This window comes from Spea bombifrons, chromosome 6 (genome assembly GCF_027358695.1).
Source record: "Spea bombifrons isolate aSpeBom1 chromosome 6, aSpeBom1.2.pri, whole genome shotgun sequence".
Taxonomy (NCBI): Eukaryota; Metazoa; Chordata; class Amphibia; order Anura; family Pelobatidae; genus Spea; species Spea bombifrons.
The window spans coordinates 48704314-48721754 of record NC_071092.1 but is presented as its reverse complement, the minus strand read 5'-3'; the positions used below and the strand labels follow the sequence as shown (position 1 = coordinate 48721754).

The 17441-nt window shown below is 47.6% G+C and overlaps 1 protein-coding gene across 2 annotated transcripts in view; it reads right to left on the bottom strand.

Annotated features, from left to right (window-relative positions):
- Nucleotides 1-13158, bottom strand: part of ST6GALNAC3 (ST6 N-acetylgalactosaminide alpha-2,6-sialyltransferase 3) — a 39350-nt gene extending 26192 nt beyond the window's left edge. The window contains exon 1 of one of the 2 annotated variants that reach the window (XM_053469717.1): nucleotides 13084-13158. In XM_053469717.1, coding sequence (XP_053325692.1) covers nucleotides 13084-13101 — 18 coding nt within the window. In that variant the 5' untranslated portion in view covers nucleotides 13102-13158. The remainder of the gene's footprint in view (nucleotides 1-13083) is intronic. The other variant, XM_053469718.1, reaches the window with a different exon arrangement.
- Between the last annotated feature and the right edge of the window lie 4283 nt (nucleotides 13159-17441).

Genomic DNA, 17441 nt, shown 5'->3' with positions numbered 1-17441 from the left:
CCTCATATTATATATTATATACTCTCCGGCCATATAACTAATCCCGTCCTTATAACCCGTTATATCCCGTATATTCCTCATATTATATATTATATACTCTCCGGCCGTATAACTAATCCCGTCCTTATAACCCGTTATATCCTGTATATTCCTCATATTATATATTATATACTCTCCCCCGTATAACTAATCCCGTCCTTATAACCCGTTATATCCCTGTATATTCCTCATATTATATATTATATACTCTCCGGCCGTATAACTAATCCCGTCCGTATAACCCGTTATATCCTGTATATTTCCTCATATTATATATTATATACTCTCCCCCCGTATAACTAATACCATCCTTATAACCCGTTATATCCCTGTATATTCCTCATATTATATATTATATACTCTCCGGCCGTATAACTAATCCCGTCCTTATAACCCATTATATCCTGTATATTCCTCATATTATATATTATATACTCTCCGGCCGTATAACTAATCCCGTCCTTATAACCCGTTATATCCTGTATATTCCTCATATTATATATTATATACTCTCCGGCTGTATAACTAATCCCATCCTTATAACCCGTTATATCCTGTATATTCCTCATATTATATATTATATACTCTCCCCCCGTATAACTAATCCCGTCCTTATAACCCGTTATATCCTGTATATTCCTCATATTATATATTATATACTCTCCGGCTATATAACTAATCCCGTCCTTATAACCCGTTATATCCTGTATATTCCTCATATTATATATTATATACTCTCCCCCGTATAACTAATCCCGTCCTTATAACCCGTTATATCCCTGTATATTCCTCATATTATATATTATATACTCTCCGGCCGTATAACTAATCCCGTCCTTATAACCCGTTATATCCTGTATATTCCTCATATTATATATTATATACTCTCCGGCCGTATAACTAATCCCATCCTTATAACCCGTTATATCCTGTATATTCCTCATATTATATATTATATACTCTCCGGCCGTATAACTAATCCCGTCCTTATAACCCGTTATATCCTGTATATTCCTCATATTATATATTATATACTCTCCCCCCCGTATAACTAATCCCGTCCTTATAACCCGTTATATCCTGTATATTCCTCATATTATATATTATATACTCTCCGGCCGTATAACAAACCCCTCCTTATAACCCGTTATATCCTGTATATTCCTCATATTATATATTATATACTCTCCCCGTATAACTAATCCCGTCCTTATAACCCGTTATATCCTGTATATTCCTCATATTATATATTATATACTCTCCCCCGTATAACTAATCCCATCCTTATAACCCGTTATATCCCTGTATATTCCTCATATTATATATTATACACTCTCCCCCGTATAACTAATCCCGTCCTCATAACCCGTTATATCCCTTTATATTCCTCATATTATATATTATATACTCTCCAGCCGTATAACTAATCCCGTCCTTATAACCCGTTATATCCTGTATATTCCTCATATTATATATTATATACTCTCCCCCCCGTATAACTAATCCCGTCCTTATAACCCGTTATATCCTGTATATTCCTCATATTATATATTATATACTCTCCCCCGTATAACTAATCCCATCCTTATAACCCGTTATATCCTGTATATTCCTCATATTATATATTATATACTCTCCCCCGTATAACTAATCCCATCCTTATAACCCGTTATATCCCTGTATATTCCTCATATTATATATTATATACTCTCCCCCCGTATAACTAATCCCGTCCTTATAACCCGTTATATCCCTGTAAATTCCTCATATTATATATTATATACTCTCCCCCCGTATAACTAATCCCGTCCTCATAACCCGTTATATCCCTGTATATTCCTCATATTGTATATTATATACTCTCCCCCGTATAACTAATCCCGTCCTTATAACCCGTTATATATCCTGTATATTCCTCATATTATATATTATATACTCTCCCCCCGTATAACTAATCCCGTCCTTATAACCCGTTATATCCTGTATATTCCTCATATTATATATTATATACTCTCCAGCCGTATAACTAATCCCGTCCTTATAACCCGTTATATCCTGTATATTCCTCATATTATATATTATATACTCTCCAGCCGTATAACTAATCTCGTCCTTATAACCCGTTATATGCTGTATATTCCTCATATTATATATTATATACTCTCCGGCCGTATAACTAATCCCGTCCTTATAACCCGTTATATCCCTGTAAATTCCTCATATTATATATTATATACTCTCCGGGCGTATAACTAATCCCGTCCTTATAACCCGTTATATCCCTGTATATTCCTCATATTATATACTCTCCGGCCGTATAACTAATCCCGTCCTTATAACCCGTTATATCCTGTATATTCCTCATATTATATATTATATACTCTCCGGCCGTATAACTAATCCCGTCCTTATAACCCGTTATATCCTGTATATTCCTCATATTATATATTATATACTCTCCGGCCGTATAACTAATCCCGTCCTTATAACCCGTTATATCCCTGTATATTCCTCATATTATATATTATATACTCTCCGGCCCGTATAACTAATCCCGTCCTTATAACCCGTTATATCCCTGTATATTCCTCATATTATATATTATATACTCTCCCCCCGTATAACTAATCCCGTCCTTATAACCCGTTATATCCTGTATATTCCTCATATTATATATTATATACTCTCCGGCCGTATAACTAATCCCGTCCTTATAACCCGTTATATCCCTGTATATTCCTCATATTATATATTATATACTCTGTGTTCCGTGACTCTAGAGGGTTAATCTAGTTTTCCGCCATTATAATAGCGCTGCGGTTCTCCCTCGTGAAATAAATGCACAATGCACGGTGGATCCGTCTCCCCGCCGCTCGGTGCCACAGATTCATTTATAACGCAGTAAGAGGCAGCGCTGAGAGAATGTCGCGGTTCGGTTTCTTTACACAAAGCTCCCAATTTCAGCCCAAAAGGAACGACGCGGCTCCTCAGCCAACGTTTACAGAAATTACTCATCATACGTGTCAAGGCTTTAATGCGCTCACGCGTGTTCCCCGGAGTGAACCCGTGTGATACGCAGGGAATGAGACTCGGTTAGCCGCACGCGCTCCACGGCGTACTGACAGGAGCCCCGGCTAATTATTAATGTTTCTCATACAAAATAAATCAATGAGCCGGTTTTTTTTTGCTCTTTGTGGCTTTTTCCACGGAAACGGAGACGGAAAGGAATAAAAGGGAATTATATTCTAAACGCAGTTTATGAGCTAAAGACGGATTCACAGCCAGCTACTTTTACCAGGACTGGATCTTTCATTCGTTGGTGCTTGGCTGCTTTTAGAAGGAACTCAGAAAGGATCCAGTCATGGTGAAATTCAGCCTAAGATGGAATATTACTGTATACAGTGCTGGGGGTTATATTACTGTATACAGCGCTGGGGGTTATATTACTGTATACAGCGCTGGGGGGTTATATTACTGTATACAGCGCTGGGGGTTATATTACTGTATACAGCGCTGGAGGTTATATTACTGTATACAGCGCTGGGGGTTATATTACTGTATACAGCGCTGGGGGGGTTATATTACTGTATAAAGTGCTGGGGGGTTATATTACTGTATACAGCGCTGGGGGTTATATTACTGTATACAGCACTGGGGGTTATATTACTGTATACAGCGCTGGGGGGGTATATTACTGTATACAGCGCTGGGAGATATTACTGTATACAGCGCGGGGGGTTATATTACTATATACAGTGCTGGGGGGTTATATTACTGTATACAGCGCTGGAGGTTGTATTACTGTATACAGCGCTGGGGGTTATATTACTGTATACAGCGCTGGGGGGTTATATTACTGTATACAGCGCTGGGGGGTTATATTACTGTATACAGCGCTGGGGGGTTATATTACTGTATAAAGTGCTGGGGGGTTATATTACTGTATACAGCACTGGGGGTTATATTACTGTATACAGCGCTGGGGGGTTATATTACTGTATACAGCGCTGGGGGGTTATATTACTGTATACAGCGCTGGGGGGTTATATTACTGTATACAGCGCTGGGGGGTTATATTACTGTATATAGCGCTGGGGGTTATATTACTGTATACAGTGCTGGGGGTTATATTACTGTATACAGCGCTGGGGGTTATATTACTGTATACAGCGCTGGGGGTTATATTACTGTATACAGCGCTGGGGGTTATATTACTGTATACAGCGCTGGGGGGGTTATATTACTGTATACAGCGCTGGGGGTTATATTACTGTATACAGTGCTGGGGGTTATATTACTGTATACAGTGCTGGGGGTTATATTACTGTATACAGTGCTGGGGGTTATATTACTGTATACAGCGCTGGGGGTTATATTACTGTATACAGCGCTGGGGGTTATATTACTGTATACAGTGCTGGGAGTTATATTACTGTATACAGTGCTGGGGGTTATATTACTGTATACAGCGCTGGGGGGGTTATATTACTGTATACAGCGCTGGGGGGGTTATATTACTGTATACAGCGCTGGGGGTTATATTACTGTATACAGTGCTGGGAGTTATATTACTGTATACAGTGCTGGGAGTTATATTACTGTATACAGTGCTGGGGGTTATATTACTGTATACAGCGCTGGGGGGGTTATATTACTGTATACAGCGCTGGGGGGGTTATATTACTGTATACAGCGCTGGGGGTTATATTACTGTATACAGTGCTGGGAGTTATATTACTGTATACAGTGCTGGGGGTTATATTACTGTATACAGCGCTGGGGGGTTATATTACTGTATACAGCGCTGGGGGGGTTATATTACTGTATACAGCGCTGGGGGCTTTTAGATTCCGGATCAGGAGAGGGAATCGCATTGAGTTCATTTATTCTCCTTCGTATCGTTTGTTTAGGACTGTGAATAAAGTTTTGTTAACGTTTGATTTATTGATTGAAGTAAAGCGTTTATTACCCCCGCGTTTCGCTCTCCGCCAACTCAAACTAAGCTCTCATTTTTACATCCGCGGCGATAAATTTTATTCCAATCTGCCGGTGACCTTTTCCGGCGCGGGGAGGCCGGGGATCTGTGACCGGCTGCCATTCTACTCGAGAGATAATATCAGACCCGTTACTCACTCACCGGAGACTCACTCAACCTCCTCCGCACGCGCGGGACCCTCGCAGAGTCTGATGACATCACTAGCATTTGCATTTTCTATAAGATTAGGAAAACAGACGATGAGAGCGAATGAAGGCAGCCGGCAGCACCAGCAGATCCCACAGTCTCCTCCCGACAACCGCCAGCTGCCAATCAACATCCGGACCGGGATATTGACAGCGACGCGATATACACAGCGCTGCGTCTATAACCGACGGGAACAGAGTGATGGGAGATGGAGAACGTATCAGCCATTTACATAGAAACCCAGACCCCCCCGGCAGATCGGCCCCCATCCGGCCCCCGTCTAGTCGCCCGTTTCTCCTGCTATAAAGACTCAAACCTTAATCAGTCGTTGGTCTCGTCTTAGATTCAGGAGCTGTATGTCTATCCCATGCATGTTTAATACCCGCACTGTATTACCCTCTACCACCTCTGCTGGGAGGCTGTTCCACTTATCTACCACTCTAACATGTAAAAGGAGAAATACATATACAGAGTTTCCCAGTACACAACCTCCATCGCTATGTGAAATAAACCAAACCGCAGCAATCCTTTCACACGAATAAAATAAATTATAAATATCTCTGCATTTGTCACAGATCTGAGTAATACTGCGGGGGGGGGGGGATACAGAAGTCAGGGCTTGGTGGGGGAGGGGCTGGCAGTCAGGCCTCTACAGGGGTCCCGGTGATGGAGGGTCCGGCGCATTATTCTTGGCTTCTTTCCGCGTTAATTCAATAATTAAAGAAGGAGAGAGAAGCTTCGTCCCCAGCGAGTCGCTCGCTCCCTTCACACGGAGATTAAAGTCACAATAAATAAAATCTCTCTCCGATACGGCCCATGGGGGGGGGTGCCGGCTACTGACCAGCCGAGGGGGCCGAGCCCAGCCAGATGCCCCACGGTATAGCTGTGCAGAGTCTCGATGCCAGCACACAAACTCCTTGAAGTGAGCACAAGAAGGTTCCACAAAGGGTGTAAATGCTGCCTCCTCTTGCTGCCCCCTGGAGGATATATGCAGAGTTTCAATTTAAAAAACCCTTCTGGAATGGCCCAGTCTTTACACATTTACCCCCAGCCGTCCAGACACGGCCCCTCCATCTACCCCGGGTGATGTATAGATTTACATCCTACGGGCAGCAAAACTTCAGTCCTGGAGATTCTTGAATTTCTGTATTGGCACCTACCAACCCAGCCGGAGAGCTGCACATGCATCCACTACGTTTTAAGGGAGACTTCTTCATGCGTGAGACCCCGCCAGCGGGGGGCATTATTAACACCATTATGACCGACGTAAGGACCCTCTTTATACGAAGCATCCCGTTCTCCAAAGAAATAAGCCGGCCCGCCACAAAAACAATCCGAACTTCCACAGCAAGACTCCGAGGCGCCAGGCCATGTACCCCGCGCGCCAGAACAGCAACGCCGTCCTCCACAGCAACAGCGCGGCGCCGCTTATCAGCAATCCGACCCGCCACAGCAGCAGCGCCACGCGCCAGATCAGCAGTCCAGCCGTCCATAAGAGGACCCCGGCGCTCCATGCCAACATCCCCGCCGTCCACAGGAGGAGTCCCGCGGTGTACAGCAGGAGACCGGCGCGCCACACGAGCAAGAGGGCACTCCACACCAGCAAGAGGGCACTCCACACCAACAACCCCGCACTCCACAACAACTCCTCCATCTCACGCACTTCACTAACATCCTGGGGAACGGCAGACGCCACACTCTAAAAACACACATAAAAAACACGATAAAAAACGATAAATCCAGTAATTAGCAGAAATATCGAAAAATAATACGGCTTCAAAACACAGGGGCAGAGCACAGCGGTCTCCCCGACGCACGGCGGTCTCCCCAACACTCAGCGATCTCTGCAACGCACGACAGTCTCCGCGATACACAGTGGTCTCCCCGACGCACGGCAATCCTCCCAGCGCACAGCGGTCTCCCCGTCGCAGGTTATTTGTGACAGGAGCGGCTTGTCTCTCGGGTCGTACAAACGTTTAGTAATCGCAATAAAAACATGAAATCAGCGCGTTATCGGTGATCTCACACAGCGCCCGCGATACAAACATTAGAGCGCGTATACATTGATGATCGTTTTAGGCTCTCCGCGTTCTAGGCTGGTCTCAGAATTCTCCTATAGAACTCTCCATAATGCGCATGTTCTAGATCGGCTTCCAGACCATAGAATTCACCGGGACGTTCTAGGCTGCGTTTTACCAAATATTTCTCCTGTATACGTCGTCCTCTAGAACCCCGAAGCGGAGGATTCTCGGATACAAGAATGGACAATGACCAAAGCCTCGGAAATGATAAATAATGAAGCTTTTATGACATCATATGACAAAGGAAGTGACGTCAGATTTGAACTTTCTTTATACCGCAGAGTGCGATTTTCCGAGCGATTTCCTTCCACATCCAGGAGATAAAAAGCAAATCGGAATTCATTTTTGGGGGGTTTAAGTGAATTTGGCACGTTTGATGTACGATGAAGGGAGAGCGGGGGCTTCGCTGTCACCCCGGCGGTATCGCTGCGGCCGCATCTCACCTTCTCTCACGTAGATTTGGCATAAAAGCCAATGTTTCGGAAATAAACGGAAAGTCTAATCTAAAACCGGGGTCCGGTGGCGGGGGGCGGGGGGCGATGGGTTATCCGACGTCTCCGCGCTGCTGCCAGAAGGGTCTCCAATTCCAATAAATATCTGGAACGTAAAGTCTGCTCTTCCCGTAACCAGCTGGAGCTCGGAACGCAACTCCCATCAAGCTCAGCCAGAGCAGACCTTGTGGCTTCAACGCTGCAGCTGCCAAGGCGCAGGCTGGCTGAGTGTCATGTGAGTCAGATTTCACTGGAATGCCAGGATTTTACTGGACGTGGAGAATTTTCATTCCATGGGAGATATTTGGACCCAAAAAGAACCCAAAGAGATTTAAAAAAAGTCTAAAATAGAGGATTTCCAAAAATCCACAAAATCGCGGCCCAGAACTAGTCGCCCCTGAGCTTCCTTACGAGTTACGACCCCCGGATTTTCATTTAAAAACCCGTTAAATTCCCACATCCCGGTTCCTTGACCCCCGGGCAGCATCCCTCTGCCTTTATATTAACTTCACAATCCATGAATTGTTATTCTATACGATAATTCTGAATTAACCGGCATCCGGAACCCTTCCAGGCGCGTTCTGCCTCCGAAAAAAAAACAATCGGTGAATTCCGGATCTTCGCTGCTCTTACGGCTGCCGCGTCCCACGATACGGAACCTTTAATGCTTGCAGATAGAGCTCTAGAACGCAGGAAGGAGTAGGATTAGATCTCTGGGACCCCCCCAGGGGTATCACTACTACCACTATCTGCCCTCCTCTCTCTCCCCCCTATCCATGTACCTGAGGGTTAGAGAGAGGGAGAGCGGATAACCCCTCTCTTCAGGGGGCTGCCACCATCATCCGATCTTTTACGCTCCGCGGACCGAGAACCTTAACGGAACTCTGTCTGTAAAGGTCAAACGGATCAGCGAACAGAGAAAGACCGGCGGCGCCACCTGCAGGCGGTTTGAGGAAATGTAAAAAAAAAAAAAAAAAAAGCCTCGTTCACCAAGGTCTCGTCCGGGTCTTTTAGTTCTATAGCGCCGACATCTCCTGCAGCACAGCTCAAAGTCCCTACATTCAAAGGGTCTGACAAAACTACAACTAGAAGACCAGATGTGTCAGGTAACGACGGCTCGGCCGGCAGGCGTAGAAATATCTATAATCCCCCTTTATATATAATCACGAATTCTACGCCGATTTACAAATATTCAGCCGGCCAAAAACTTTGCGTGATTGTTGCGTTTTATTGTATTTTTTTTTTGGGCCTTTGAAGAGTTAAGTAAAGAGCGAAATATTCGGGAGAAATGTTCCCTTCTTGCTTGTAAAGCGATCCGCTGCTGCCCCCTACAGGCAACGAAACAAATAACAGAGACCGGTTTCCCCAAACTGAGGGGTTAAAAATACTGCAAATGAGATAATGTAATGCAAGAGAAATATTACGGTAGATTGCAAGCTTTCCAGACCACCCAGATATCACATAAAATGTGGCCAAATATTTAATCCACTGCCTATATTATCACATTCCATGTTTATTTATGACGGTAATTAATATTCTATGGGGGGGGGTTGCGGAGTCTTTAGTGTAACTTTGTAACAAGCTGTGCAGTAAATGTCTCTCAGGTATCGAGACCAGGAGCTTTTTTCCCCAAAACACTAATATGAAAATGCTATATTTATGTTTTTTTTTAATAATCACGCCAAAAACATATGATGTCATTGTCAAGTATACAATAATTTCTCTGGCTCCTCCCACTTTTTCTGATGTCAGAGCCCTCCCCGGTCAGTGTGGCAGTAAGTCCGCTCTCTGATTGGCTGGATTAATTAACCTAAAACGTTACATCATAAGACGGCTGCACAATGGCTGAGGCTTGCTGAGCCCGTCCCTAAAAACCCCCAAAAACCCAAAAAAAACTAACTACGCAAAAATAAAAATCCCGTCAAATTCTCCTTTCCTAAAAGTTGACTTTTTTTATAAAAATGTTGGGTGTTTTTCGCTTTCTGGCAGCTGGATGGGGGATGGAACGCGGGGGGGGGGGGACTTTGATGTTTTCTGTAAGTGAAAAAAGAAGTGAGAAAAAAAAGCTACTTTGAAGCCATTCTGGGAACCGCAGGAAAGGAGATCAAAGGGAGAGAGAGCGACGATTTTACCCCGAGCCGGGAGATTCTACGGAGAGAGCGGCTTTTATATAGAGACCCAGAACCCGCCAGCAGATCGGCCCCCGGCGGCCCCCGTCTAGTCGCTCGTTTCTCCCGCTGTAAAGACTCAAACCTTAATCAGTCGTTGGTCTCGTCTTAGATTCAGGAGCCGTATGTCTATCCCATGCATGTTTAATCCCCTCACTGTATTACGCTCTACCACCTCTGCTGGTCTCCACTACCTCCAAACCCAGGCCAATGAAGGCAGCTCGGACACTTTGTATGAAAGTAATAATTAACGGAGCGATACATACCATGACATGAAGTTAGAATGTTATTCGCGAGTTTCATCGGCACATTTAACTCGTCGATTTGTACTCTTTGTATTTGATCCGTCACCCCGTCGAGGTGGCAGAATTTCATCCATGGACCTGAGAATAAAGACTTTGGCAGCTGGCAGGACCCGGAATTCCTGTTTCTTTTATTTCGGCGCCCGTTGGGGTGTAACTGGCGCTATTTCCGTGTTTCCCGATCCACATGGAGTCTGCACTGTATGTATGATGCTGTCCGATGGGGCCGGGGCAGATGGATTAAGATTCGAAGCTCAGTAAAGCATACCTGCCAAATGCCCCTGTTTGGTTTGGCCAGTCTGGCTTTGAGACCAGGGCTGGCCTGGGGGGCAAATACCCCCAAGACTGGGTGCAAAGACTTCATGTGACCCTTGTCTGCCCTGAAGCATGACATTCCCTATACTCGGTGCAGGGCAGGAGGGGCAGCTGATTTGGGTTCAGGCATACCTTGGCTCCCCACGGTGGGACTCCCCAGGGGCCCCCAACAGACTCCATTGCCGCCGGCCGCACCAGAGGGGTGACTGTGGGGAGGTCTGTGCGGAGGGGGCTGCACAATTGTGTATATCGCTCTATACATGCGCAGAATCTGTAGGAACCGGAGGAACGTTCTGAGGAATCGCTGATCCCAGCCGGCCGGCCGCGCTCTGCGTTTCCTGAAACATACATTTTATTTCAAAGGCAACTTTTTAACTTTTTTTCTGCATTTACTGCCGTTAAACAGTTTTCCTAAAAAAATAAAAATCCGACCCTAAAAAAGAACTTTCCTGATAGCGAAGGGGGTCCAAATGCTTTGTTTAAAGGGACGCTCCGGCCATCGTACGCAATTTAATGTATAGAACAGCTCAATGTCCGTAAATTAACACATGGGGGGGGGGGAGACAGAAAACCCCAGCAGCCAAAAATAGCTGATCATGGAGGGGGCAACGCTGCAGCTTCTCCTAAAGGCACGCGTAATAATATTAATAAAAATAACGAATAATAATAATAATAATAATAATAATAATAATAATAATAAAACGCCCCTTTAAAGGGACACGCCAGCCATTAAACTCACTTCATGCATATAACAGCTGTGTGGCCCCTTTAAATGTATGGGGTAGATTCTGCAGAACTGCCCCCCCTGCACCCCCCCCCCCGCTATCTCCCAAGACGTGGCCTCGGAGGGCATTAATCCACATTCTGCTTTACAATAAAAGAGGGAAACACGATTGAAACCAGATTCTGGTCTGTGAAGCAGATGTCGGAGCCGACCCCGGGCCACGGACCCCACCTCCAGCCCCCATACCCAGCCTCCGGCCCCCAGCAACCAGCCACCAGCCCCCAGACCCAGCCTCCGGCCCCCAGACCCAGCCACCGGCCCCCACACCCAGCCGCCGGCCCCCAGACCCAGCCGCCGGCCCCGACATCCCCGCTTCCTGCCTCCAGACGCCTCATGGCAGAGGAATGCTCTGCACACGTTTCCTCGCCATGTCCTGTTCTTACAGAGAGAAGATATTTCTTACCAACCAAACGCAGGAAAAGAAATGAACCCAGAACCCGCGGGCAGATCGGCCCCCATCCGGCCCCCGTCTAGTCGCCCGTTTCTCCTGCTGTAAAGACTCAAACCTTAATCAGTCGTTGGTCTCGTCTTAGATTCAGGAGCCGTATGTCTATCCCATGCGTGTTTAATACCCTCCCTGTATTACCCTCTACCGCTTCTTGTAGCAAATTTAAACATGCGCGGGATAGACATACGGCTCCTGAATCTAAGACGAGACCAACGACTGAGCGGGCAGTGAGTAAGCATCGAGTGGGCATCACCTCACTTCCTGCCCCAGGTTTCTGTGTGAGGAGCTCCCCGGCATCGCCTGGCGTCTGCGGCCCCCGTGTGGCTCCTGATATTAATTCTCATTTTATTATTTTGTGTTGGTCGCCCAGCGGGCTCCGGGGCTCCAGAAACAAAATATGAGATTCACAAAACTCTGACGGCCAGCGCCACCGGAGCTTCACACCGGCACCCCAAAGTGACACCGCACCAAGACACCGCACCATAACACCGCACCGTGACACCCTACCAAGACGCCGCACCATGACTCCACACATCGTGACCCCACACCGTGACGCTTCACCAAGACACCGCGCCATAACACCTCGAGACGCCATCAAGACCCCGCACCATGACACCACACCGTGACCCCTCACCAAGACGCCGCACCATGACACCCCACCATAACACCGCACCGTGACCCCGCAGCAGCTCGCAGGCGCTGAATCAGTATTGTTGCCAATTGGTAACAATCCCCCCGGCACCGCAGTATGAAGCTCGTGGCGTCACCGGTACTTACTGCCCCTCCATGGTGACGGCCGCAGGGGGTACATTCCACACCCATCACTCTCAGCCATCACAGTAAAAAACAACCTTTTGATTGATAAGGAAATCTGGGATTGAGTGCTCTGCGTGCATACAGAGGGGGGCTGTGAGTGATGGGAATTACAGTCATGTGGCAGGCGGATGTCCGGTAATAAAATAATATTAATAATAATAATAATGAGGCTGGGGGGGGTCCGCGGTGTTACCTGCAATCACCGGGAACCCTGATATAGGGAAACCCCCGGGATGCACACAGCGCACTCACACTCACCGCACACACTCACACTCACACTCACAGAATTCCTGGGTCACCCGGTATCCCAACCCCACTACCCCCTGTACGCAGTGAGTGTCCACTCATCCCTTCCTCGCATAAGGAACCTCCTATCATTCCGAAACTCACGAACTGCACTCCGACTCCCATCACCCCAGCTCTCACCCGCCCGCTGCTCCCATTCCCCGGGGCTTACCTTCAGTACGGAGGCCATGCCGAACGGGTGAGTGAGAACTCAGCGGCCGGAGAACGGGGTCCGGAGCCCCTCCCAGTACGGGGCGGGGAAAGCAAGAGGCCACACACAGGGGCGGGGTACTATCGGGGCGGTGCTTACGGTACAAATGGACCGCGGATAAATCGCCGGGTCGCCCGGGGGCCCACTCACCGCGCACGGGGGTCACATACATGTAACCCGGAGCAGCAGCAGCAGCAGCAGCAGCAGCAGCAGCAGCAGCAGCAGCAGCAGCAGCCGCCGCCGCATCAGCCGCTGGCCGGGGGGCTCACATATCGGGGGGCGCAGTGAATGATTCGGAGCTTCCGGTTTATTCTCTTCCTTTTGGCTGTTTTTAGTTTTGATTTTCCTCATTAGGCGTAATATACAGCACCATACCTGCCAAGTGTCCCTGTTTAGTTTGGCCAATCACTCCATTGGCCCTAATCCCTGATGCCCCTCACCTCACGCCCCTCTCTACCCACCTGATGCCCCTCTTTTCTAGGAGGTCGGAATGTTTGCTGGGTATGAGGGGATCGCAGGGTTCTACAGCCCTAAAAGCCCCGATAATGTGTATAGAAACAGAGTTTCTTCCCCGCCCGTGCGCATTGAGTGCTCCCTCTGAACGGCGAGTCTCAGAAGGACGTCCTCGTCAGGCGTTCGGCCGCTCGCTTGCGGCTGAGGTGTTAGAATGAGACGGTTATTTCGCTGGCGAGATTTCTGAAAGTTTGCGTTAGGTTTTTTTAGGTAGAGAAGGTTTTGGTTCAAATAAAATTTGGGGAGTTTCGTTGATTTGGAAGGAGATTTGTTGTCTTTCACTCGCCGTCTCGCTCTCACTCAGTGAAAGGGTTAACCCAGCTGTCACTCAGCCGTCTTCCTCGTGATTGGCTGGAGGAAGGAGTCGACCCCTCTGCCTGCAGGCCGTTTTTGGGACTTAATAATAGAAATAGTTTGTGAATGGAGAGCCGGCGTATCTATGGGCTGCGAGCGACAACAGAAGAGCCCACATTGTCTTTCCTGACGCCGAAGCAGCAGTCCCGTCCCAAGCCTCGGCAACCCGGGGCCCCGGCGTGTATCCGGTGGGGCCCTCCGGTGCTGTGTGACCCCCGATTCCGCGGTGATGGCCGGACGAAGGGCAGAAACCGACGGCCGACTGACCAAAGCGGCTTAAATCCGCAGCTCCTCTCGCCATGAACTCGCTGGGAAGGAGCCGCGCAAACGCCCAGCTGCAGAACAGCCACGAGAAGCTGAAATGCGAGCGGCGGAAAGGAGACATCGCGAGGAGCCGCGCACGCTCGCTGAGCGCCATCGATAAAAGCATCCGAGAGGAGCGAGAGACTTTGAAGGAGATTAGAGCCAGTTCCGGGTATTGCAGGGAGGCGCGGGCCGGTGCCGGCGCTGGTGGGGTCTGTCCACCTTCGGACCACGGGGACCGTTTGGATACAGGGGGCCAGAAAGAGTCGAAGAAGGAATTTAACCATAAAATCCGGGATCTCGGAAGCTTTAAGGATCGGGGCGTTTGGTCGGTTACAGGAAGCGAAAGATCTGCGACCGGCCGGCAGACTCCTGTGTCTGACGCAGCGGGTAAGCGGAACATCGCGGGGCGGACAGAACGTTCCTGGGGTCTGGAAATGAATCCCCTCTGCAAAAACACTCGATGCGCACCGAGGGGAGGAAAAACTCCTAACGGCTCAGAAACTAACGGGGGGAGAAGCAAAGGAGGCGCAGACGGCCAGCTATGCGAAGGTGATGTCATAAAGCAACAAAGAGGAAAAAGCAGATTCATGGGGAATAAACCATATTCTCCCCCGATTCCTGTGCATGCGCCAAAGCCAGACCCGGAAGAGAACCCGAGGGTCCGGATCCAATCCAGAGCAAAACCCACGACTTCAGCTTCACTAATCGGGGAGATCGGTGACAAAGTGACGTCCGGTGGTCGGAAGGTCACGGAAGGTGATGAGAGCCGGTTACCCCGTGTATCGACCCGTAAATTAACTCTTCATGAAAAGAAGCCCACCAAATTGGACGGGAAGCCCCAAATTACCACCTCCGCCTGGCAAGAAGGGAAAGGCACCGTCCGGACCCATCTAGAGAACCCCGGCAAAGGTCCGGTTCGCGCCGCGCCATACGGTGAATCAAACTTTAACGCGAGGACTCAGAGGCCCCCGTTTGCTGCGTCTCTGAAGCCCCGCGTCGGATCGGCTCCTTTTGTTGTTCATAAATCACAAGTCCGAGGGGCCGATTTTTCGGGAAATGACAATAAAAAAGTGAGAATCCACGCCAGCCTCTCCAAGCGCGAGCGCCGGCGGATTTTACAGGAGCTGATCTCCGGCTGCAACGTTCCGCTAGACAGAAGCGTCCTGGAGAGAGAGCGCCAGCGGCTGCTGCGGGAGAGGATCTCGGCGTTCGTCGCGTCCCTAATGGATCCGAGCGATAATAAACGGGGCGACGCGTTTCATGGCGATGATATCTGAGACGGGAATCTCTCCGCAAACCGCAGACGCAGGAGAGAAAAGCACATTTTCCCCATTAAAATAACATGAAATGGGTCAGAAATCCAGCGCACACGGGGTTAATGCTGTAAATGACTATTATAGTTGGAAACGGCTGATTTTTTAACGGAATCTCTTCATAGGCGCACAGAGACCCTTTATCACTCCCATCACTCCTGTGTTCCAATGGCCCTTTATCACTCCCATCACTCCTGTGTTCCAATGGCCCTTTATCACTCCCATCACTCCTGTGTTCCAATGGCCCTTTATCACTCCCATCACTCCTGTGTTCCAATGGCCCTTTATCACTCCCATCACTCCTGTGTTCCAATGGCCCTTTATCACTCCCATCACTCCTGTGTTCCAATGGCCCTTTATCACTCCCATCACTCCTGTGTTCCAATGGCCCTTTATCACTCCCATCACTCCTGTGTTCCAATGGCCCTTTATCACTCCCATCACTCCTGTGTTCCAATGGCCCTTTATCACTCCCATCACTCCTGTGTTCCAATGGCCCTTTATCACTCCCATCACTCCTGTGTTCCAATGGCACGTTGTGTTCGCTGATCCAAGTTTAAAAGGCAAATTGATCGTTAGAAACCCTTTTGCAAATTACGTTACAGCTCCGTGACCCCATACTTTTGAGCGGTATGTATAACTCGTCATAGAAGTTGAAGGATGTCGGTCCATTTAAAGCGTTCTATTTAAGGGTTTTTGAGTAAAATGAACGAGGTGTTATATTTGTGTTTTTGCTCCCGAAGCGTTCTGATAAATTGGTCAGAAGCAGCCGGTTGGATGGAGGGGCTCCGGCCTTCGGATTTTTGCTCCCCTAAGGAGCAGTAATCGGGGTTTATTGGTTTATGGACCCGTTTAATTTCCCTCGTTGAAACAATTCAGCATTTAACCCTTTCTTTGAATGCAAATTATAAAAATAAAATAAATCGCTGGGCTGAAGATTTCTTAAATCAGGAAAAGAAATGCACGTTTAAAGCGAGTTAATTGAAAGCATCGATAATAAGAATAATCATTTTTGTTGGCAGCAGCTGGGGGGGGGCTTTTGGCGCATTGAGCCAAAAAATATAGAAATTCAGCCAACAAAACTGCCTGCGGAGAGTCTCCAGGCAACGATCGCACGCAGGAGACCAGAAACCGTGACCTCATCTTAGATTCAGGAGCCGTATGTCTATCCCATGCATGTTTAATCCCCTCACTGTATTACCCTCTACCACTTCTGCCGGGAGGCTGTTCCACTTATCTACCACCCACTCAGTAAAGAAAAATACTGCAAAATTTTAGTTTAGGGTCGGGCACAGAACTCCCGGGATCTATGATGAGCGCAGCAGACGATATCGCCCCCCCTGATGTGATCTAACATTCAGATGTCCCAAGAATCCCCCAGCAAAGTGCTTTCCGCGCGTTCAGTAATTAAACCCCGGAGTAACCCCGACCCGCGGCTCTGATGACGGCTGATTTGGGCAGAATATAAAATTATGTTTTTATTACAAAAAAGACAAAATATTAATTTCAAGCAAAGGTATGTTTGGAATGGGAGACTGTTATGTCCTGCAGGATGAGAAACATCACACGTGGGGTTATAACATTATAACAGAGGCAGGAGGCAAAAGGGGCCGTTTAACCCCAAATTATGAAAACACTGATATTTAATAAAACAATAAAACTGTTAATTTATTTGAAAACAAGCAAAATGACATCATTAATTAAATGCAGGGGGGGCTGCGTTGAACCCCCGGGGGGGGAGAAGAAATGTAACTTTCTGCCACTTCAAGAAACAAGAACCAGAAGCAACATTTAACGGCGTTACATCGCGTATAATAATAGATACATCGCTAC